Source organism: Toxotes jaculatrix, chromosome 8 (assembly GCF_017976425.1).
Source record: "Toxotes jaculatrix isolate fToxJac2 chromosome 8, fToxJac2.pri, whole genome shotgun sequence".
In the NCBI taxonomy this organism is placed as follows: Eukaryota; Metazoa; Chordata; class Actinopteri; family Toxotidae; genus Toxotes; species Toxotes jaculatrix.
Genome location: NC_054401.1, coordinates 19,389,324 through 19,413,346, shown reverse-complemented (window position 1 = coordinate 19,413,346; position 24,023 = coordinate 19,389,324). Strand labels below are relative to the sequence as shown.

At 41.1% G+C, this 24,023-nt stretch overlaps 3 protein-coding genes across 3 annotated transcripts; all 3 read left to right on the top strand.

Moving 5' to 3' along the window:
* The first annotated feature begins 424 nt into the window (after positions 1-424).
* On the top strand, positions 425-13,482 carry gapdhs (glyceraldehyde-3-phosphate dehydrogenase, spermatogenic). The gene is made up of 11 exons (XM_041044027.1): positions 425-517; positions 9,232-9,291; positions 10,078-10,174; positions 10,549-10,655; positions 11,425-11,515; positions 11,615-11,733; positions 11,907-11,988; positions 12,108-12,259; positions 12,379-12,541; positions 12,747-12,844; positions 12,994-13,482. The coding sequence occupies exons 2-11, from the start codon at positions 9,263-9,265 to the stop codon at positions 13,061-13,063; spliced, it is 1,008 nt and encodes a 335-aa protein (XP_040899961.1). The 5' UTR covers positions 425-517; positions 9,232-9,262; the 3' UTR covers positions 13,064-13,482.
* Positions 13,483-16,413: 2,931 nt separating this feature from the next.
* Positions 16,414-18,553, top strand: LOC121186302 (secretory phospholipase A2 receptor-like). Its single transcript, XM_041044991.1, has 3 exons — positions 16,414-16,670; positions 16,778-17,414; positions 17,980-18,553. The coding sequence occupies exons 1-3, from the start codon at positions 16,498-16,500 to the stop codon at positions 18,211-18,213; spliced, it is 1,044 nt and encodes a 347-aa protein (XP_040900925.1). The 5' UTR covers positions 16,414-16,497; the 3' UTR covers positions 18,214-18,553.
* A 165-nt stretch (positions 18,554-18,718) lies between these two features.
* Positions 18,719-23,464, top strand: tmem147 (transmembrane protein 147). Its single transcript, XM_041045438.1, has 8 exons — positions 18,719-18,804; positions 19,451-19,553; positions 20,043-20,112; positions 20,282-20,347; positions 20,484-20,620; positions 20,731-20,815; positions 21,461-21,582; positions 22,574-23,464. The coding sequence occupies exons 2-8, from the start codon at positions 19,477-19,479 to the stop codon at positions 22,692-22,694; spliced, it is 678 nt and encodes a 225-aa protein (XP_040901372.1). The 5' UTR covers positions 18,719-18,804; positions 19,451-19,476; the 3' UTR covers positions 22,695-23,464.
* The last annotated feature ends 559 nt before the right edge of the window (positions 23,465-24,023 follow it).

The window sequence follows — 24,023 nt, the reverse complement described above, 5'->3', positions numbered from 1 at the left end:
ATGCAGTCCAACATGTCTCTGCCACATGCAGTGTGACCAGGCTGTCAGTTACATGAAATCTGGCCTCTGTGATCTGTAGCTGTTACCGTGGTTTTCTGTCTGCATTTATTACATGCATCATGCTATGTTTCCAGGATGTTTCATCACATCCACGTGTCCAGCTCTGTGCGTGGGGACATGACAAAATGCTTCATCATTCTCCACCACTTCCACGCTGGCATCCTGCCAGTGTTTCTCAGCGTCTCTCCTCTGTCTGTGTCTGTCTTTTTTTCTGGTCAGTATTACCGTTCATCGTGGACACACCCCTTAGGTCCAACATATGAACACGTTGTGTGAATAAGCCGTTAACCAGACCGGTGTTTAATACCCCTAGTTATCCGAATGGATCCTAGCAGCAAAGGATGACGTGACGTCACGTCGCTAGGGCGACCAGGCTCCCCGAGGCACGTGTCTTGTATAAAAACGGAAGGCGGCACTGAGGATTACGCAGACCGACTCCAGAAGTATCAGCCGTGAGGTAAGCTGCTGCACCCAGTTACACCTTCACCGTGCACAGGCTCCTGTAACAACAGGGACACACATATTTATCTAAATTATCTAAAATGGGGGCGCTTCACACGATTGAGCCTTCACTAAAGTTTCAAGTGCTAGCTTATCTGTCAGTGCACACATCCGCTTGGTCGTCTACAGTTATTCAGCTTTACCGTGAAAACTTGTCGCATATTTTTCCTGAGGCTGGCGTTTACTAAACTATATGATTAATTTTGGGACAGCTCAAAGCTCATAAAGCGTTAGGGTAAAAAAAAAAATCAGTCTCTTTCGCAGGATACACGCGTTAATGGTACAGGAAGAGAAAGGCGAGGATGGGAGGGGATGCAGCCTTGGCCTTGCAGTTTGAGGAGACGCTGGTTGTTGTGTAATGCCTTCTGCTTCAGTCGTTTCGTTGCATCATTTAGCTTACACCAATTTCCACTAAAGCTGCAAACTCCCCGAGGTGTTAAAATGATAAGGAATGGTCTGAAAATCTGTATATTTTAACGATGGCCCATTCATAACATATAATTCATTCATCTGAAGCTAAATCGTCCTACTGAGCGGGTGACGTGACATTAGCAGCTCCCAGTGCTGCATCTTTGCGGAAGTGGATTAGTCTCCATGTTACGTAACCCAATACAGAAAATATATATTACAGCGTTTATCGCAACAGAATACTTAACGATAGCCTCTGTAGGTAGAAGGTGATAAGTAAATGTGATTACAGTAAAACCCGACTGTGTACTGCCGCTGCAGTGGTGCATTGAGCTGTAATGAAGCTGGTATACGGGATGAAGGAGTGTACGTGAATAGAGGTGAAGCTACGTGCCTCCCCTTGTCCTCATGATGAAGTCTGTCGTCGTTGCGCCATTAGATTTCAGAGATGAATTGTACTCTCGCAATGACGGGGAAACAGAGCTCGTAGTGAAGCAAGAAACGAAACGGGACAAATGAATAACCTCGGTTTCATCTCATGTCGAAAGATGAAAGCGTGGTGGTGAAAGCCTTCCTGTGATGCATTTGAAGGGCAGAGAGGCGGTGCGGAGTCGCATGATTCTGCCGCAGTTTGACTCCAGAGTCGACAGACCTGTTGATGCAGTTTGGAAAGAGGCCAGCGTTTTTTGTTTTTACACGACACAGTTAACCCTCATCTGTAATTTATTAGGCCTGTAAAACAGCTATAGGGTATGTAAGTGCAATAAGGGTTTAATTAAAAATCTGAATAGTCAACCGTGTTCAGTAGGAAAAAAATAATGGGGGAGATTTTTTTTTAATCTTGCAAAATCAATATGGCAAAGCTTGGAAGCCATATAGACCTGCTGTGCAAAAAATCTTGGACGCTAATGTCTCTCATTATCTCTTTTAATGTCCAGTATTATTTATATTCACACCAGCAAAAGGATTGTACATAACACTGCATCATTAATTATGGCAGTCAGTATTTGTTTGCAGTTAATTTCAGTCATTTTATGTAAGTGTGGTACGATGCAGCCATGTCTGGCCTTGTCTCACCGATGAAGGTCATCACTCCAGCTGAGGAAGGTCACAGCAGGCCCAGAGCTGCTGTAGTGATGCTGACCAGCTTTTAATCTTTAGTTTCAAACTCCTTATCGACTTGAAACAAGTTATCCATACTGGACTTGCAGACAGAGAGTCACTCATCATAGCTTGGGATAATTGAAGGTTATTAATAACAGGCCCCTTAGCACTATAGTCAATGAGTTGGCTGGATTTTAAGGCCCTAATGCCATAGTTTTAAAAGAAAATTAGCAGTCTTGTGCCATGCAATGGCGGATAATAGTTATGGCATGTTTTCAATGAACATGATTTATGCTTATATGTGCCCGCAAGATTCATTTCTCCACACAGCACATATATAACTTTAAAATAAAACAGCCTTGTCTTTATCCAACATCTAGTCTCTGTGAATATTTTACAATTGACAGTGATTGTAATAAATTTCAGTATTAAAATTAGTTTTCTAGTTTTGTCGGTACACTTTCTGTGGTTAAATGCCATATTGATATAACATGATAGGCCAATGGTAAAAAATGTGCCTGTATCACTATTTTATTATTATTTTTTCACACAGGGATATTAATTCCATGTAGTTCACAGAAGCAGTTTGCTTGTCATGTCTCGTACTTGACACGGATTCTGCTCCTATGAATGCTGTGGATCAGGTGTCAGCTAAATATCTGAAATGTAAATGTCAGTGACTGTGTGACTGACATGTCGGACCTTTGCTGAGCAAGAAGTAAACTCTTAGTGACATTAGCCGGAGCACACTAACAACACACAGGACATGTTATTCCATCCTAACAAGGACAGCCATGTTACTCACGAGACCATAGGTTCTCTATGACACTGGTAATAGATGTGAACTGGGTTCTTGGGTGCTTACCATAAGAAGTATAAATGCTTTGGATTAGTGTCTGGATGTTACTCATTTTGACCATGTCAGAGAATTTCCCTTTTCTCTCTGGTGCACACATCAGGTCACGCTGCCTGGGTTGAAAATCAACACACATTAGTGTACTGCATCCCTCAGTTTGTGGGTTATCACTGTCACTCAAAGTCAGTTTTTTCATGAGATTAATTTACATACAGGTTTTAGTCATTTGTCCCTCTTGAGGTTGTTATGAGTTGTTTTTCCTAGATTGACACACGTTTTCCACTTAAAGGTAGTGTGGTTGTTTCTAGGCTGTGGTTAGTATGAGTGTCCCTCTCGATATTTCTATGCAGCTGACTTGTCAACCAGCCATCTTGTCCAGGATGTGTGTAAGAGAGAAGGAACTCCAGAGTGACTCAGCAGTGTGTCTAACCGTTGCCAGTTTTAGGAAATAAACCCTACAGCAGGGAAGTACATACACTAGTGGCCCCTACTTGTAGAACAAAGCCGTTTTGTCTTGCCCTTTTTATGTCTTGTGGTTATTTAAAGATACAGATATTTACATAGCTAGAATGATATGAGGGAGGTTACTCACACCACGTGAAGAGGTGGAGAGAGGAGGGTATAGACAGGACCACGACCTTAAGAAGGGTATCTGTCATCTCAGGCTCATAGGGCTATAGGCTGTGTGTGTGTGTGTGTGTGTGTGTGTGTGTGTGTGTGTGTGTGTGTGTGTGTGTGTGTGTGTGTGTGTTTGTGTGTGTTTGTGGTCCAGCATTACCTCTGTGGTCACGTGTCACTCGTATTGAGTCCTCTGCAGTTTGATACATATACATATACATACATATTTGATACTAATTCATGATTGTGTGTGTGTGTGTGTGTGTACATGTTAATTTCATTAACTCAGGTCTGTTTTTGTGTATTTAATTGGAGGAATACATAAAGCTATCACCACTTCACTATTTATACATTTACAGGCTGCTCGTCATGTTAATTGTCTCTGATGAAATGTCTCATAGAAACAGTGGATGTCTTGTCTGTCTGTCCCTGTCAGCAGGAGGCCATGCCTGCTGAGTAGGACACAGCCTGTGGTGTTGTGTGTGTGCACTGGTGATATGATGGTATTGGACATTTAACTGACTAGTTTACAGCAGCAAAGTGACATTGCCTCAGTGATGAGACTATAAAAAGGAAAGAAGCAGGTATACAGCTAAGGAGAGGAAGAAAGAAGAGATGAGCAGAACCGAAGTTCCTTAAGTCACAGACAATATAGAAAGTTAGGAGTGTATTACTGTCTATACTTAGGGTTTTTTGTTTTTTATTATAAGGCGGGCAAGAAGAGAAAATGTGACCTAAGTGGATAGTCTCTGTGGCATCTAGCCAATCAGCCTCCTGTAATGGAAAAACACTGGAGAAAAGGAGGGTGGGACAGAGGAATAGAGAACTAGAAGGAGGTTTGAATAGGCAAGAGACACTGAAAGAAGGGCAGACGAAAGAGGAAGGCTGGGGGAGTGCCATAGAGGGCAGGAAAAGTGAGGCCAGAGTCAGTGAGTTCATTCATTAGCTTGCAGTTTAAACGTAGCCTCTCTTCACATGGACATAGGTTTTCAAGTGGTACTTTTTCTCTTAAACTGTAACAGCCAGTGTGTACACCGTAATGAATTACATGAATGGTTTAGTTTGTGTCCTGTCTGTATGTGAACCTTGATACTGTTGGAAAGATGTACAGTGTTCCTCCAAAACTCAGCTCCATGTAAGGGCTCATATCAAGTGACTGACTTCACACACTGTCAAACACTCCTTTAAGACTGTTTGGAGATACTACAGAGAAAAGAAGAATTGGTGTTTTTTGGCCAGATGTTGGCGCTTGACATCAGAGGAGGTGTTAGCAGAAGTGAAATGCTGCGTCATGCTCCTCTCCTCTCCTCTCTTCTCTCTTGCTCCTCAACTCATCCAGCAGATTTTGTCTCATTTATGAAATTTTACCACCTGATGCAAACTGTTGTCTTTGTCCTCTGCTGGTCGACTGGTTATGAGTCATCTTTCTCTCAGTGGTCCCGCTCCAGTCCACATACATAGACACAAGCAAGGCGACCCTGTCCTGCAACCCCCCCCCACCGGTGTTTGTGCGAGGAAAATGGGTCGCAGCTCAGAGGGAGGGTAGGGTTGTGGTAAATGAGGGGAACCAGACAGACAAAGAGTGGCGAGGACAGACAAATAGGGACATGAATTTTAATGATTAGTTTGGGTGGTGGGGAAAAAGGGAGGGGAGACATAATACTCATGGAGCCAAAAAAAGAAAAAGAAGTGAGGGCGAGACAGATAAGAACACAGCATGGAAAAATTGATAGAAATAGTAGGTAAAGACGTGGAGGTGGCAGAGGAGAGGACAATAACCCTAACATTAAATGAAAGAAGTGACATTTGGATGACTGGAGAGATGATAGAAGAAAAGAAATGGACTGAGGAGAAAAACGAGTCGCAGGGTGTTCTTCTTCACTGACAATTAAACATTGCAAAAGCTGCTCTGACTGGCTTGTGCTTCCCTTTTCTCTAACCAATCAGAAGAAGAGATTGACAGTTTGGTCTTATGGTGGTGCAAAAAAAGTTGTAGGATTCATGGAGCGCCTACTCATATGGAGCAAGTGTCTCTTCTTTGACTGGTCTCAGTCCTTCTCACTGCCCAGCCAGCCGCAAGGGGAGGTGGCTGCACTGCAGAAATCATGTATTTCGCTCACACCAGTGCCAGTAGTACAGACACTGCTACTGAGGATGACTCACTGACCAAAAGTAAATTCACTGTGATTGCTGCGTTTTTAACTTAGTCATGACCAAAAATGAACTGCATGAGCCATAGGAAGCCACTGTTTTAAGTTCATTTTTCCAACAATAATCATGATGACAGTCTTATCATGAGCTTTCACTTCATGTCTCTTAAAGTCAGTCCCTCCATGGAGAACAACTGAAGGTAAATCTGTAATGGGTATCAGATGGTCAGAGAAATGTTGAAGAAACCTTACTACCCTCCATATGTCAGGCCGTCAGTCTGCCTCTTCTTCCTACGTTTTTATGATTGTCAGCAGATTGCAAGCTGCAGTTAACAACGTGTAATTTCTGTGCTCTGCTCTGCACAATACCTCTTCTGTGAGCTGGGAAATGTCTGTCCGAGTTTCCTCACAGTGTGTGTGCTGAATACCAGACCAGGGCTGATTGGTCAACAGTCCAAAAGAGGCAGGACTTTGAGGTGGAGAAGTGGGAAGAGCTGCTGGCTATGCCGTTGAATCTCCTATTGTAAAATGGCATCAGAAAGGTTACTGCTGTTTACTGTTCACTGAAAGGTTCGCTAATGTTACTCACCTTAGAAGCACTGGATTATTTAACTGCACTATAGTAGGGATCTAACCCAAAATACCTGGGTATGAATGTTGCAGTTATTTCTTTAAGTTTATTACAAACACTCATAATTATAGAGTTTTGTCTTCAGTTCAAGTTCATCCAAGTGTTGGAAATGGACTGCTTCCAGAGCACTGGGTGCTTGTTGAAACCCCCTCCATCCTCTCCCATTGATTGGCCACACAACCACACTGTTGCTAGGCAGCAGTAACACACATGGAGGGGGTGTGTCATAAAGGACATGCAGGCAGACTGACACATGCACCTGCCCTGGTGTAAACTCCACTACTTGCCCAAATCAGATTTTTTAAACACACTCAGTAAACACATTTATATAGTTTTAACTCAAATAGCTGAGCCCCATCAATGGATTTGAGTCCCACCAGATCTCTTATGTGACTCCACTACTCTTGGTCCAGCCCCATTTTCCATTCCTCTTTATGAGGCAGAGTAGGCCACTCAGCAGTGTCATTTGTCAGTAGAGCAGCCATTTTGTGCTGGCAAACGCAGGGCAACTCCTCTATTCAGAGAAAATGGAGAGGTTAGTACAGAGAGAGAAAACCCAGGAGTGAGAAAATTTGTGAGGAAGTGCACAGGCAACAGGAGGAAGGAGAGGAGAGTTCAAAAGAGAAGAAAGATCAGTGCAGAGTTTTGTGAATGCACAATAGGTAATGGTGGGAACCAAGTGTAAAGGAGAGGGAAGACAGAAATGTACATGGTCATACTGTATGATCTCTCTCTCTCTCTCTCTCTCTCTCTCTCTCTCTCTCTCTCTCTCTCTCTCTTCATTGGTGACCTTGTATTATGCTAGCAGCAGAACACAAAATGGCTGCTCTGCGCCACAAGACATGTACTACAAATTGGCACACATGAAAAAATGCTACACAAGGCCAGACAAATATGTACCACAAATGACCCTCTTAGAGATCTGACAGTTGAAACTATGGTAGACTGTTCAATACATTGATTTTGACTGGCAACAAATAGTGTTACACTTCCAGCAAGACAGAGCATCTGTTTGTGCTTTGGTAACATGTGAATAAATCCAGGTTAAAATGTTCCAAGTTATTATTTTCCATTGTTCACGTTTGAGAGTGTGTGGGAGAAATGAGAGAGATGATTTATTCTAATCTGGTTGCCCCTTTAGTCTATTTAAAGGGCTCCCACAATGCATTTCACCAGATTGACAGCCAGTCCTACATGCTCTCAACTGAGACACACACATCAGATTAGGAGATTACAGTAGTCTAAAATGACGACCAACCAGTTTCAAGGACAATCTGCGTTGCCCTTACTTACTCTATCTGCGGCTGTCACACACCTTAGTTACTGGTCAGGCGAGCTGGTTAACACTACTGAGTTACAGTTCACTCGTATGATCAAGTATGATGAATGATTTGGATGCATGCTACAGACAGAGGTCTCTGTAAATTTACATAACTTTATAGATATTTTCATGCTAAATGAACATATTAGTAAAACTGTAATGGAAACGTAAGTTGGTATAAATTTAGGAAGCTGAACATGATCTCTAAAAAGTGTTTATCCCTGTGAACATAGACAGACCAAGGATAGCAGAGGAAAGCAAGAGGCAGAGTTAGAGAGAACTTAAAAGAGGGGAAGGAAGGAAGGAAGAGAGAGACGGGACGGGAGGGGGGGCAGGACAAGTGGGAGGAGAGGGGAGGCGTGGAGAGGAGAAACAAGATGAGAGCAGAGTTATGAAAAGGAAAGGAAAACAGAGGACAAAGGAGGTCACATAGTTGAGTTAAGTCCAGGCTTCCTCTCTGTTCAATCAGCAGACAAGTCTCGGTTGCGTTACATACCTGCCACTTTCTCCCTCCCCTCTTAGCCCGCTGTTTTCTAAACATGTCCCTGCATGATGCAACACCTCCCTGCTCCTCAAGGAGGTGAATGTAAAACACACAGTTTGTCAGCCTGTAATTTTCCGTCACTGATGATAAAGCCAGTCACACCCTTGCACATTTTCAGTTTGCTCAACCACAGTCACCGTGTCCAACTCACATTGTTATACTAACTTCATAAGTTTTCTGCTCAGCAGGGTGTCGCCTTGGTGTTTTTTTTTTCACTCTTTAGGTCTAATGCATCACACTGGTACTGTGAGGCTACTGCTACCAGTCTCTCGTCATGTTAGTTAGACCTTACAGCTGACACTGCACAAGAAAATAACGGCATACAAAGTGGATGTTCAAATTTGTTCCACAGAGAATATTTAAATGCATAATTTTTGATGAGGAGCTACGTTAAGGCGGAACGTCTCCTGCTAGCATGTTGCTTCACTTTATCTTGTGTGTGTAAATGAAAAGACAGGGTGTGAAAGAGGACAGATGGCAGCAGTGTGGTGGTCAGTACATATGTGACAGGGTGAGGAATACAGAAGTGGACATTTATTTATTCAATTGGGTGAAATGTCCAACACAAAAGTGACTATAGTAGTATTAATCCACTCCACGCAGATACAGAGATACAGCAGGACGTTCAGACCAGAGACGAAGATTAGACATGGTCACATTACACCAGCGCAACACATACAAACACACACAGGTTCATTGTATATTGCCAGCAACTCAACTAACCTGATTAAAGCCACCTCCTGGTGCCAGGGCAACAGTTTGCCTCTGTCCAAGCACTCGCGTATGCTAGTGTCTTTGTTGTCAAGCCTACTGTTTGATGTTTAAACTCAATGACAAAGAAGAGAGGGCATTCACTGGCACATTATTAAGCTGCCATGATTACTGGCGTTGAGAACAGATACACTTTTTGTTTATCTGACTAAGTGCGTTGCAAGCTAGAGGACATTACTAAGTGAGGTTGGATAGCCTGCAATTTCCTGTTATTTTTATCATTCTGTAGTAGTTGTCTGTCTAATGTTTTTCTTATCTCTCCTCCAGGTAACTACACACCCCCTAAACAGCAGCAGCCATGTCAGACCTCTGTGTTGGAATCAATGGGTGAGTTTGAAGCACACACACTTTTTATAAACAGGATGGTTCAGGCTGATTTTAGGATGATTAGGAGGGGATGTCAGTGAAGCATAGTTTGGAGATGGGCGTTCTCTCTTCCCACAACAGTTTCTGGTGGTTTATAAGTAGTTATGAAGAGGGATGAAAATGCATTTGTTACTAGAATTAAATAGTTTGTAATCTATTTTCATAAAATCTACCTTAATACAGTATGCTCAGTTGAATATGAGAGAGAGTGCCTGTACATTACTCTGTACAACTGTAATGTAGAACAGCACAAAAGGATTTCTATCAAATCATGACGGAGCAGTAAAAGCCGTAGTTTACCTTAATTACATGTTGGAGATTTGCAGTTCACCACGTCCCCTGCTGCTTTTTACCTAACCAGTTCACTGTGGTTACATGTTCTTGTACCATTCCTTTCTTGCAACATATTAAACAGATCTGATGAAAATAAGTGTCCCATGACTCTGGATTCACTTCCTGTAGCTGCTTCACAATAAAAGCCTTCAAGCTATTGGAAAAGTGTTCAGCTTGTATTAATAGAATCTTAAGAGCAGCAGAGGAACAGTAACAAAGGAGTTGAAGAAGTCATGATTTCTAATTTTACATGGGGAGTAACAGGCAGGTCCTCTCCATGGTAGGCAAATCACTGTAGGCTGTTAGACGATTCATGTAAGGTCCCAGGAGTGGTTCGACATCCTGAGGAAGTTTCCCACCATTTTCTCAGAACAACTATTATTAATCTCTCTCTCTCGCTCTCGCTCTCTGCAGCTTCGGTCGTATTGGCCGCCTGGTTCTGAGGGCTTGCCTTCAGAAGGGCATCAAGGTTGTGGCCATTAATGACCCCTTCATTGACTTGCAGTACATGGTAAGAAAACTTCACACAGAATATTTTGCAGAAGGGACACAAAAACTACTACTAAAACTGAGCCATCGTTACACGATAAGGGACATTTTATCAATACCTAAACTAACAATATGAGTTTTACTCAGCAAATTTTCATTTCTCTGTAGCCTATTTGTTATTTGGTTGTAATTCTTTAGTTTAGCTCAGAATCAGACTCTACCAGTAACTCCCACAATCTCCCTGGAAACTAAAGACTGTTTAGGCAGTCATGTTAAGATAATATGTTAAATAAGGTAATATAGTGTCAGAATAAAAAAAAAGTATACGTCTTTTGGGACACCCAAAAACCCTAGTATCTCTTTAAACCCTTGCATCATTTACCTCTCACCTCTTAGGTCTATATGTTCAAGTATGACTCCACCCACGGCCGTTACCATGGTGAGGTCTCCCACGAGGATGGCAAGCTCATCGTCGATGGCAATGCCATCTCTGTCTTCCAGTGGTAGGTGTTCATGATGATGATGATTTAGTTAGTGGATGTTGCTGCACAGATATCAGATATCAAAAATGACCCCACTGATTTATCATGAAGGACATCAAGTCATCAAGTCCCACATCAGTATCACTTTAATTTCAGCAGAGGGCTCTCTCTCATAGACGCAGCCATCTGAGAGTTCAGTTTGAATTATTGTATAATTTATTTTCCATTTTTATGGTGGGGTATTTCATGCCACTTTGTCGTTAATATCCTGAGTGAATTCCTGGCAGCAGAATGAGGCTGTCTGCTGCCTCGGGCCTCACTCCTGTAGCTACCCCCTCCACTCTTTGTACCGGCTGTTGTTTTAGTCCATTGAATAATGGTGCCTCATCTCTGCAAAAGGCAATACCAACACAAAGGAGGGTTATAGAAGAGACATTCCTGTTTCACAGCCCCTCTTTTGTAGGGTTTCCCTATTTGTGTCTCCTCTTTTTACTATTTTTTGCCAAGGCTCTTAACCCTTTATATCTCAAGATGTTGTTTGGAAAAATATCTTTCGTTCATTACTAAAATGAAATTACCCGAAGAGGCTCTGCACACTAATTTAGATAGTACAGGATGTACTGTACTAACAAGATCAACCCCCCCACTACCACCTCTCACTTCTCTTGAGCTTTATTACTTTACACATTTTCTGTATCCTTGTTTGTACCTTTATAGTAATTTGTTTCCTATGTTTAACATTACTAAATCACGTCATCTTAAACGCACTCTGTTCTTTCTTTGACTCTAGTATGAAGCCAGCAGAGATCCCCTGGGGCAGTGCTGGAGCCAAATACGTTGTTGAGTCCACTGGAGTTTTCCTGAGTGTGGAGAAGGCCTCCGTATGTTCATATGCACACAAATACGTGTACATACACACAGACTGACAGATGGTCCAGTTTCTAACCTGTGCTCGTTCTTTCTATCTTGGCATATCACAGGCTCACATCCAGGGTGGAGCTCAGCGTGTGGTCGTGTCCGCCCCCTCACCTGATGCTCCAATGTTTGTCATGGGAGTTAATGAGGACAAATACGACCCCTCCTCTATGACCATCGTCAGGTAACATACCTTTGGCCTTGGACATGCATTAGCACTGTACATTTACAGTACGAATATATACAAACATCCTCACCAGAGCTCTTATGTAAATAAAAAAATTTAGGTGGAGCGGATGTCAAGAAAACTTAATGTAGCCTGGTAGTTTCTGACCTTGTTTATCTTTCTGTTTATAGCAATGCCTCCTGCACCACCAACTGCCTGGCCCCCCTGGCCAAAGTCATCCATGATAACTTTGGCATTGAGGAGGCTCTTATGGTAAGTCATCTTAAATCTGTGTTTGCGCTCAAAAACACTTTGATAATTTTTATATATTTACTCTTAAATGTATGCCAAAGAATTCACTAAGGAAAACGATGTGACACTGTCCTCTGTAGACTACAGTCCATGCATACACAGCCACCCAGAAGACAGTGGATGGTCCCAGCGCCAAGGCCTGGCGTGACGGCCGCGGTGCCCACCAGAACATCATTCCAGCCTCCACTGGTGCTGCCAAGGCAGTGGGCAAAGTCATTCCTGAGCTCAACGGGTAAGGACAAACACATTCGCAATCAGCCTGAAAATCAGTGGCACCTTTGCTAACTGTGGCAAGGGACTTGTGAAAGACCAATAAAGTTCAGTATCCCTTTCTTTCCTCTCTCTCTCTAGTAAGCTGACAGGCATGGCATTCAGGGTGCCAGTGGCTGATGTGTCAGTTGTTGACCTGACATGCCGTCTGTCCAAACCTGCGTCTTATGCTGAGATTAAGGAAGCCGTCAAGAAGGCTGCTCATGGGCCCATGCAGGGAGTGCTGGGTTACACCGAGGACCAGGTAAGACACTGCATTATTTCACATACACTGTAAAGCACATACATGGTTGGTAATAATACAAGGACTAAAATCATAACTTAAAGGGATAGTTCCTGTCCCAAATGAATTTAGTGATTTATTTTATTCAGAAAAAAACTCAAAGAGATATTAAGTAATATGACCTGTATCCAGTGTATGACTTGTAGTGTGTTTTTTGTTTTACAAGGTCGTGTCCTCTGACTTCATTGGTGATACCCACTCCTCCATCTTTGATGCTGGCGCTGGTATCTCCCTCAACGACAACTTCGTCAAGCTCATTTCCTGGTTAGTTTTCAAAATTCAGAGTCTGTCCCATTTGTAAAAAAAAAAAAAAAAAGTTTTATCTTTTCAAAACTGATAATTTAATATCTCTTTCTTTTTCTCTCTGCTTTTTCTACCTCTCTGTTTCTCTGTCTCGTCTCCCCCTTCCCCAGGTATGACAATGAGTTCGGCTACAGCCACCGTGTCGCTGACCTGCTGATGTACATTCACTCCAAGGAGTAGACACTTCCTGTCCAGAAAGGAAGTCAGGAAAGGGACCACCCCAACCATCCTCCCACCCCCTCTCTTCTCTTTTACACACAACCTCCCTCCATAGAAAAATCACAGCATCGCGGCCCTTAGCTCTACTACAGTGTACGTAGGCAGCAGCAACAGTGTGTTTGAGTGTTCTGTTTTTTTTCCTTTAATGACGAGACGATTGGTCGGTGACAGTATTTGTGTCCGTGTGCCCCCTCTCCACCTCCCACTGCCACTTTAGATGTGTTGTTATGGCTCAGTGCTATGGTAACTACTGTATCCATCTCCCTGTTGGTGTGTTTTAAAGGCTTACTCACCAGTGGAAGGAGGAAGCTGAGAGGCAGAGCTACTGTAACTCCGCTTAAGAGTAATGAGACAAAGAAATAAAATTTGAAAAACCTCAAGCTGTCCACGTTTCCTTGTTATTATTATTTGTCCACTGTTTTCTGTGGAGGCGTGAAACTGACCCAATGAAGAAAAAAAGAAATATAACTGCATACATCATCAAATAATATTGCTAATTAATTAAAGACTACAAGAACTATAAAGCTTTATAAGTTTAACTACTACCACTAAGGACATTAGAGGCAGATGCCCTTATTTGCACTTAGTTTATAATGAAATGTTAATATTTAATAAAGGTTAGATGCCTCATAACAATTGATTGACTATACACATGCATTATAATTATATAGATTAGGGCTTCCTGCTGGCCTAGGACACAGGAGGCTGGACAGTCAGGAGAGAAATGTTAAACTGTTGAAGACATAGGTGTTGATGGATTGTGTCCCACATCTCTAAATAATCTCTGGTCAGTTATGTTACCACCTCTGTTCTTTAAAACTAATCTATATGACGCCATGTGTCCTGTTACATGTCTTGTACATGACAGTGGGGCACTGTAACTAAGTACATTTACTGAAGAACTGTAGTTCAAGTATAAATTTGAGGTAGTTGTACTTTAATTGAGTGTTTTACTGTCATGCTACTTTATGCTTATTATACTTACACTATTCTAATTTAGAGGGAAATACATGTAGTAACACATTAATGATAATAATCCAATGATATTATGTATATCATAGTTTAACCTACAGCTACAACTTCAGCAAGACTCGGTCAGATGCAGCCTCTGCCCCAATATAGAAGGAGTGTTTCCCTCCTGCTTTTCCCAGCCTTGGCCTAGTTACTCCCTCTAAACAGGAACTGAAGTGAAAAGCCTTGAGATTTGTTGATAATGATTTTTGCTGCAGTGCCACCTACTGTTTTATTAAATGTACTACAATAGGAAAAACACCTTTTATCTGCTTATGAATCTATGGACTCAAGCTTGAACTGTTTTAAGAATGGAATACATGTACTATTAATATGACTTTTTAATATAAAGTCAAGATGCATTCTCTCACTTGGGCTGAGACACCAAGATGTCTGTCTTCTTTAACGTATGTTGTGTTTTAAAAAATTACGATAGTGTTAAATAAAATGGAAGACACAACAACTGAAATAATTCAGAATAAACTGTGTATATGTTACATTTTTCTTTAATAATCACTATACCAATGGGATAAAATCATTACTGGTAACAATCAGTAATTTTAATATGCTCTTCAATAAACACATTTTAATTTAAATTTTTATACAATTGTATGTATGGCCACACAATTCCATTTGACATGTTTGACAACTGTTATTGTTTTTGGGTTTTTTTTTTTATTACTTATATAACAGAAGGACTTTTTTCTGTGGCTGAATTTGTTCATTAGTTTTGAACAATCGACACAATATTTCAGACAAATGTGATCGAACAACAGGTTGTATTTAAAAGGACTCACAGAGTTTTGCATTTTGGCAGATCTTGCATAGACTTTAAAAGGGCTGACTTCAGTCTGAACCATTTTATAGTGCTGAAACTTTGAACCAAGGACACTTGTGACACGAGGTATGTACATGTCTGTGGTCTTTCTCTCTCTCTACTGATGTCTTCATTTCAGATCGCTCTCACCTGCTCCGTTTTTAACTAAACCACAACGATGCATATTGTTTCAATGGATAATATCTTGCTGCAACCAAGGTAAGAGTAGTCAGGTAGACAGAGGTCAGGACAAAATCACGGTCAACAGCATGTCTTGACTAAGAAGATTCAAATCCAGTCATTTGCCTGAAGCCTGATTTCCCCATCCAAGCATGGAGACTGGACGGTTTTGAATGTAGAACATTTGAATTCTTTCAGATGCAGAGGCACTGAGCCTTTCACTGCATCACACACAACTGGATTTGGGTCTACTTTGTTTTCTTAGTCCTTTTTTAATTCGTTCCTCATCATTTGTTTTAAATTTATAATTTGACATGAAAAGTAAGCTGAAGCTGAGTCACCTTTTGCTCCAGCCTTTTGAGTGTTTCTGACCACTTATAAATGTGGCTTTTTAAGCATTAAAGTAGTTACTCCAAAGTAGATCAGATCCAATAATTTCTCATCTTCTCTCATATGAAAAGACCATTAAAAAATGTAATGAGAATGAAGACTTCAGCAAAGGTTGGAGCAGAAAAGCTAATGAAAAGTGGTCAAATACAAAGAAATGTTGAAGGGTCTGAGGATAAGAGGCATCAAGGAAGAAAAAGACAGAAGAGAGCATGTTCTCTCATCTTCCCTTTCTAAAAACAGGAAAAGAAAAAAATATACATCCATAGCAATTATAATCACAAAGGCATTTTCTTGTTGTCATTCAGTCTTGCTGTAATAAAATAAAATAAACCAAGATGGACAGCAACTTTCCTATGAAACTAATGTGCCTGTAGCTTTCTTCACTGATGATTCTCTGTGCCAGTGTTTCCCATCCTATATTGGACATATACCTTCATAGCTCCATGGGTAGTTTGGATCTCGTACCCCTTCATCAAAGCCCTTTAACAAACAGGTTGGCTTAGTGGAAGTGTCTGTGGGAAAACTCTGCAACCCAGGGAATTCTGCTTCCCAGGATTGGCACAAGCATGAAACTAGCATTATTATGACACATAAATGGAGACTTAGGATAAACCTGATGTGTGTCAAGATAAGTTTAAGGGATTGTTGTCCCTTAAACTTATCTTGTCACAGTCTGACATAGTCTATAACTGCTGGTTTTTACTAACTCCTGTAACAGCAGGTGGGGAGAGGAGATACTGGTCAGCTGGATCTGGTAAGGTGTGTCTAGATGGGAGTGACCAGGAATGCAGCTGTTATAAGAGCAGAGTGTGACAGCTCCTGACCACACCACAAACTGACCTGGCTAACAGGGGTTCTGCAAACCGATGCATCGTTGACTTGGCCAATCATGGGGAACAAGAGAAGCCCTGAGCTCACACTCTCCTTCCTGTTCATTGCTGCTCTTTGCCTGGAGGCAGCTGTCATAGAGAAGGTCATTTACTGTCCAGGTGCCAACATGAATTGGACAGAGGCGAGACTGTACTGCCAGAGGAACCACATTGACTTAGTTACTTGGACCACAGTGAACGATTTAGCTGAATGGTTGGTAACAATCAATGTCAGTGAAATCTGGATTGGCCTACTTAGAGATCCTGAGGAAGAGTCGGTTTGGAAGGGGATAAATGTAATGTGAGTAGCCTGTTTCCGATTATCTTAATGCTGATTTCAATATCTTGAAGTATAAACAAGGTAAAATGCAGTTGCTCTGAAAGGCATCATTTCTTTGTTTGTTTCAGAAGTGGAGAAGGAGTTTCAGGAGACGACCTCTCACAGAGCAGCAACTGGGCTGAAGGACAGCAGAGCAGTCACTGTGCAGCTGTGGGATCTGATCTAATGTGGCACAGTGTTCAGTGTTCAAGTGAATATCATGTATACTGCTCAGACGGCAAAATTGTTTTTCACATGGTCATTCTTAGCTGGTATGATGCTTCCAAGTACTGTGAGGAGATCATGAGTAACCTCGCCACCATCACCGACAATAACAGTGATACTTTAAACTACAGTGGCTGGATCGGGCTGTACCGACAGGGTGGTCAAAACTGGAGCTGGGTTGGAGATTCATCATCTGACTACAGAAACTGGGCGCCTGAAGAGCCACTCACCGCAGACTGTGGCTCTTTTAATCCCGTCACAGAAAAGTGGTACAGCAACGTGTGCTCCAAAGAGCTTCGGTTTGTCTGCAATGATGACAACCTGGTGGTGGTGAATGAGAACAAGACATGGGAGGAGGCCGTGGTGCACTGCAGGGGCATGACATCACCATGTGCTGGCTCCTCTGATACCTGCATGTACCGCCATGACATCCTGAGCCTGCCTAACTTGAATGACTACAGCTACGTCAGAGACCGGATCTACAGAGCCACGACCGATGAGGTTGGAGGATGGGTGTGGGGGTGGGGTTTACACATTAGCAAAAGGTCATGGTCATTTTTACTCAATACAGAAATGAAGTAAGTGAAAATCTAATTCAATTAATTAAACTGAATTATAAAAGCAAGAGCACATTTTTAAAGGATTTAATTATTTTACTCTTCCTTCTAGTTCAGCTTACTGATGGACAATCAAGATAAGAACATTAGATTAACATCAGACTGTGGACATGTCTCTGTCCAACCTGTTGATAACCAAAATAGACACAAAAATTTATTTTTTTCACTGTGTTGAACATAAAAATGTAATATTTGACCATAACAGTTTTGTGACAAAACGAACTTTAAACTTTTGGTATCTTTGCATTTGGTATCTTTGTGCCTGCAAAGTTTACTCATTGTCTTTCAAATGACTGATTTGCTGTTTGCAGAAGACAACAGCCTTATTGTTTACAGGCCTGTCTCTCTCTCTCTAAACTTTATTGAACTGTCGGCTCATCAACAAAGCAAGCATAAGGTGAATGAAAATGAGAGCGAGTGACACTGAACGCTTGCCTTATGTCTCTCAGGTCTGGTTGGGCCTGCGCTTCCTGGGAGGGGAATGGTGGTGGGTGAATGGAGAGGAGCTGGACGACGACGGGATGCTGCCTGAGTGTCCGTCCCAGTGGAACCACTGTGGGACCCTGTCCAAATACGACACAGACAGCTGGATCACCAGGGACTGCTCAGAGAGAAGAAACTTCATCTGCTACAGAAAAGAAATACTGATAGAAGATAATGAAGTTAGCCACGAGGAGGTTTAGAGTTTAAAGCTTTTCAGTGCTACAATATTAAAACCTGTTTTGTCTGTAAATTAACAGACTGAGCTTTCTCTAGAAAAAAAAACGAGTTTTTTTGCTCATAATCTATATTGATTTTTGTTGTAATTATAATAATTTATGAAAATAAAAGATTAGTACTGTAACTTTACTCTGCTTTTCATTTGTATTCTTATCATTAATATGAAATCATTCCTTGCTCTGACTGGATGCCTATTGGCTACTGGAATGCCCTATTACCTGATGTACTGTTGACTGTTTAAGTTTTGTTTGTTCTTTCTTTTTTTCAAAATTTGCGGGCTGGTGTACATAATTCAGATAGAAGATCACATAAATTATAAAAATGTAAAAAATGTTAGGCAATAAATGCATTTTCTGAAAACAGTTGTGTATGTGTATTATGTCTGTTCAATAGTGTTCTTGCAAGTCACACAGTGACACACATGCGGAACATTTTTTAAGTTCCTAGCCCTGACGTTATCGGAGGCATTTCCGGGTGGAGCCCAGCGTACTTCCGTTTGTCATTCAGTTAGACCATAGTGAAGCAATCTGCTTCTTCTCAGCTCTTCTTACATAGTAAGTGCCGATACTGTAAGCCTCAACTTTACAGCTGCTGTCATGTGGTGTAGATATATGTGTTAACTCGATGAAATATAGTTTTGTGTTTAACCTCCGCAGGGAGAAACTGTCCTCTGGACTTGTGAGCTAACGTTAGCTGTAGTGGCGTGTCTGCACCGGGGATGGGATCGTAGCTTAGCTAGCTAATGTGCAGATTATTCATTTCCTTAATGACATTACACTGTTTTATAGCTCTGTAAATGGACGGAAAAATACACCTGCTAAACATTATACTCGGCGGTGACAGAGTTTTGTAAATAATCGTGTTAGCCTGTTTGTGTCCGTTTAGCTATAGTATTAAAATGTACAGGAGGCAATGTAACAACCTCCAAAGCCGTTAATGGTTTTACATCTGATATATCTGTTATTCATGAACATGGAACATCAGTATTTTTAGTACAATACAAAGTGAATACAACCAATGTTTTTTTAAGTAGTGCATAGACAGTTAACCAAACAATCGATTAATCATTTTCATCATTTTCATTCATTTTCATCAATTTTCTGCCTTTTCTCAGTTTTATATCAGCTTAACTGAATATCTTTGGAGTTTGAATGAGTGACCTTCTGTTGTACGTTCTCTCTTTTCTTTCTCTCTCTCCAGGGTGCTGAATTTTGTGACCAGGTGTCATGACACTGTTTCACTTTGGAAACTGCTTCGCTCTGGCGTATTTCCCTTACTTTATAACATACAAGTGCAGTGGCCTGTAAGTGTCTGTTTTTATCTAGCGATCTAGTCATAGACACAGAAGCATACAGCAGCTGGAGGAATGGATTGGAAGTAAAATACTATCACACTATAGAAAGTTACCGATGACTGGTTTTTATGTCATTATTGATATTGTTTTTTGTGTGTCCCTATGTTCTAACAGCATGTGCTCAGACTATAAAGAGACTATAAAGTTTGTTAATAATCTGCTTAGTAATGACAGGGGTATTGGGGGGGGGGGGGGGGGGGGGGGATACATAATCCTCTTAGAACTGTGTAGTGTGGCCTTGAATTTGGTTGTACCTTTGTCTAACAGAATAACGTGGACTTTTTCTTTGACTGTTTTTGCACTCGTATCTTCAAACGTTGCGTCCCAAAACAATAATTTCTGCTTGGACTGTCTTACCTATAATAATAATCTGTGAAATTAAATTCAGTTCACATCAGTCCTTCCATTTAACACTGTGTTTGTGTGTTCAACCTTTAGTTCAGAGTACAATGCCTTCTGGAGATGTGTCCAGGCGGGTGCAACCTACCTGTTTGTCCAACTCTGTAAGGTAAGTGGCCTTTCTGGATTAAATGATCTGTCATTTTTGTCATTTCATCAGAGTGCCTGGAATAAAATTAAGATTTAGCGGGGGAGGTTGCAGATAAAAAACAAACTCTAACATCTTTAGCCTCCTTGTGTTTCAGTGTGTGTGAGCAGGTTTTCTTTTTGTGCTGCAGATGCTGTTCTTAGCTACATTTTTCCCCACATGGGAAGGAGGAGCTGGAGTTTATGACTTTGTAGGGGTGAGTGTTGAGCTGCATCATAGTAACATCAGAAATTAAGTTTTAACGTTTCTGTCAGATTTATTTTATTACTGTAAAATAGCATATTAAAAACAGCTTGTGCGGAAGCTGAAATACGGGTGCGTGTGTCCTCCAGGAATTTATGAAGGCAACAGTGGACCTGGCAGACCTGTTGGGCCTCCATCTTGTCATGTCTCGTAATGCTGGTAAAGGAGAATACAAGATCATGGTGGCTGCCATGGGCTGGGCAACAGCAGAACTTGTCATGTCCAGGTGAGCAGTTACACTGATCCTGCAGAAGAAACATCAGTTTTATTTCATCAAATTCTTCTTCACGTCTAAACATTGAATCTGACTGTTTGTGTCCTGTTATGGTTCTTCAGGTGTCTTCCTCTGTGGGTGGGAGCCAGAGGGATTGAGTTTGACTGGAAGTACATCCAGATGAGCTTTGACTCTAACATCAGTTTGGTAAGTAGCTGTTCTCCATTCAGTCTTAGGGTTGGTTGGTTTATTCACTTTTTATATCAGTACATTTTCAAATAGTTCAAATTATTCAGTTTATTTGGAACTGGTGTGGATTAAAAAACTTTTTTTGTTTGTTTGTTGCACAGCTGTGTGATTTGCTAAGCTGGAGAGGGAAACCTGTAGTCAGACTCTATTTTAATCAGTCTGTTGAAAGCAACTGAAGGAAAGATGGTTGTCTTTTTATGTAACATTGGCTATTTATCTTATATCATTTTTCATTTATATGTTTTGAAGCTGTATAATTTCAAAGGGGGAAGGATCAAAATAAAATGCAAACAGGGGACTGTCTTTGCACTTTATTTTGATCTCTGACTGTTTTAATAAAAGTGCTTGTGGCACCTCACGTGGCTTTGACTTACAACTGAACATTTATCCCACTTTGCAGAAATTAAAGATATATATTATTATTCTAGTATTTGTCTGAATGTTCAGATTAACACAGATTTAAAAATGTTTCATTCTCAGTTTTCTCTCTCTCTCTCTCTCTCTCTCTCTCTCTCTCTCTCTGTCCATAAGTTTGTTATATTATATTTGCACCCAAGTATGTAAAAACTTATCAGAACCAGTGATTATTATGCCTGTGTGTAGGTCCATTATATTGCCATGGCTGCAGTGGTGTGGATGTTTACACGATATGACCTTCCAAAGAGCTTCAGGCTGCCTGTGACTGTGCTGCTGGCTCTTTGTGTCTACAAGGCCTTCTTAATGGAGTAAGTCTCACACACTTTTACACACATAAACCTATGTTCTCATCATCTACAGGTACACACCTGCAGACATACTACATACAGTACTCAGAAAGGCAGAATAAAAGTGTTTATGTCTTCAGGGATATGACAGTGCTATTAGTGTGAAAAAGAACTCATTTGGAGAAGAAACAAACAAAGAAGATACAGCAGATGTTAATAAGCAAGCTTTACAGGTGTTGCTTGGCATATTTTGTTACCTTTGAACAGAGCCAGGCGAGTTGTTTCCCCCTGTTTCTAGACTTTATGCTAAGCTAAGCTAAGCACATCCTAACTTTTCTTTTTTTCTTATGTCAGTGTGTTTGTTTAAGGGAAAATTAATTTCAGCCACAGTCTCACCACCTGCCTAGTGGCTGCTCTTAACTTTGTAAACCACAGGATGGCAGTAGTTAACAGCACCAACATGAGCCATAATAATAGGTACATTTTATTTGCAGGAACTGAAATTACAAGCAATTAAAGGGATTGAAAAACTGTAGATCCAAAAGTACATTAGAAGTACTTCAGATTATATTAACGCATGCTTTGCTTGATTAAAATATATTATTCACACAGATGTTCTGACCAATCCAAGAAAGCCTCCAAAGGGCGTTGGTGTTTTGCATCAAGAATGAGAGACCAGTGAGAGGGCTAGAAGATTATTTTATTGAATTTCCATTCTGTATTTTGTGTTGGTGGCTGGAGTCGGTCACAGCTCCTACAACAAAATGCCAAAATGCTTTATTTATCTGGATGAATGTATTTAAAATCTTTAGGCTCACAAAAGTGAAAAAGATATGGATTAAAAAATCTCTGATAACTGAAGTTCTGTTATATTTTTTTGGGTGACCAAACATCTGAAATCTTTTGATTGAACTCATTACTTATCTGCAGCTGTGATGGATGGTTTCAGTGCCAATGCATTGTTATGTTTTGTTCTTTAACTTTGTCGTCATGTTTCTGTCTGTGTCTGCAGGCTCTTTGTCCATGTCTTCCTCTTGGGCAGTTGGACAGTGTTGCTGGTCAAAGCCGTGCTGACTGGCGCCATCTCTCTCTGCTCGCTGTTTCTCTTCGTCACTCTGGTCCACAGCAACTAATTAAACCTCAGCACCCTGGGATAAGCCTTCAACAGTGCTTTTGGTCCAGGGTGGACCGGGGTTGTCATAAATCAGAGGCTGACCCCCGACATCATATCAGTCTTAGTATCACCATACAGCACCGAAGACTGCTGAAAAATGTTTGTTGATGTTAAGTAGTTGGACTAGTCCTATGTACAAGAAACAGGCTGATGTACAAGCCACCAACTGGTGAGCTAACCAGTTCTTCCAGTTTGTTTTGATCAACCTGTATGGTCCGTTGATGGCAAACACTCATTCAGGGTGAAGTCTACCGGTTAAAACTGCTGGATGAATGGTGATCAGGAGGCCTCTGTAATATGACTGGCTTACCTAAAGCTGTGTTGGTTTTGTGAAAAGGTGAACTTTCTATCTGAATGACCACAGATGAAATGAGACTTTATAAATAACACATTTCTTTTCTACATGTTGTACAATGAGCCAGTGTAAATGCTTAGATTAGCTAGTGAAATGTTCTGAGTGCATTTATAACAGATGGATGACCGTGATAGTTCTTTCATAGTTCATTGTGTGGCCACAAATTTATCAATTTATTTATATACAAATAAACAGGTAGTTAAAACAAGATCTTTCTAATTATTGAAGAAATTGATATAAAGATGTAAAGTTTAACTCAAAACGTTTAAGCGCCTGCAGCGTGACTAAACTGAGGTTCACTCTGCATTATGACATTATATGGAACTGTAATCATCTGTGATTTCTACATAAAGAAAAGTCTTTCTATTGTCTTACCTTGCTGTCAGTGTCTTGCTGGATCAGACTTTAAAGTGTCTTTTGTGAACTAAGAAGTGATTTCATATTGTTTTCTACGATTTGCTTCATTGCAAACTTCATCCAGGGGAAGACTGTCTGAGCCTTCACGATGTTCTCCAGCGGTGTTCGTGTTCTCTGTGTTCATGTAATCAGAGCTTAATGCCTGGCACACTGTGTGATGAGTAGAGTAGCTCACAATTTTTCATGCACTGAGCACCATTAAAGCTTTTGTCACCTCAACATGCTGAAATCTAAAACCATCAATACCAGTTGTTAGCCAAAGAGTAATTCCATCCCTCTCCTGTCCCTTAAATCCACCATAACACCTTATCTCCAATATGGAAAAAAAGTTCTGTTCCCACATTTCTACGGTTACACTTCAGTGAGAGAGCCACTTGAGCAGGGGGTATACCTAAATGTCCCGCTCTCCTGGGAGGAAGGGAAGAAAACCAAAGGGGATAAAGAAGCTTTTGTGCTCACCAACAATGATAATCCAGTGAGAGGAGTGTGTGTGGAGGTGTGAGGGGTGAAGATAGG

Bases quoted from the DNA above. Each gene is read 5' to 3' on its own strand.
- tmem147 (XM_041045438.1), top strand. From the start codon at position 19,477: ATGACACTGTTTCACTTTGGAAACTGCTTCGCTCTGGCGTATTTCCCT. The intron at 20,113-20,281 runs GTAAGTGGCCTT...TTTGTGCTGCAG, and splicing joins TGTTTGTCCAACTCTGTAAG to ATGCTGTTCTTAGCTACATT. The intron at 20,348-20,483 runs GTGAGTGTTGAG...TGTGTCCTCCAG, and splicing joins GAGTTTATGACTTTGTAGGG to GAATTTATGAAGGCAACAGT.
- gapdhs (XM_041044027.1), top strand. From the start codon at position 9,263: ATGTCAGACCTCTGTGTTGGAATCAATGG. The intron at 11,516-11,614 runs GTATGTTCATAT...GGCATATCACAG, and splicing joins TGAGTGTGGAGAAGGCCTCC to GCTCACATCCAGGGTGGAGC. The intron at 11,734-11,906 runs GTAACATACCTT...TTCTGTTTATAG, and splicing joins TCCTCTATGACCATCGTCAG to CAATGCCTCCTGCACCACCA.
- LOC121186302 (XM_041044991.1), top strand. From the start codon at position 16,498: ATGAATTGGACAGAGGCGAGACTGTACTGCCAGAGGAACCACATTGAC. The intron at 16,671-16,777 runs GTGAGTAGCCTG...TGTTTGTTTCAG, and splicing joins TGGAAGGGGATAAATGTAAT to AAGTGGAGAAGGAGTTTCAG. The intron at 17,415-17,979 runs GTTGGAGGATGG...TATGTCTCTCAG, and splicing joins ACAGAGCCACGACCGATGAG to GTCTGGTTGGGCCTGCGCTT.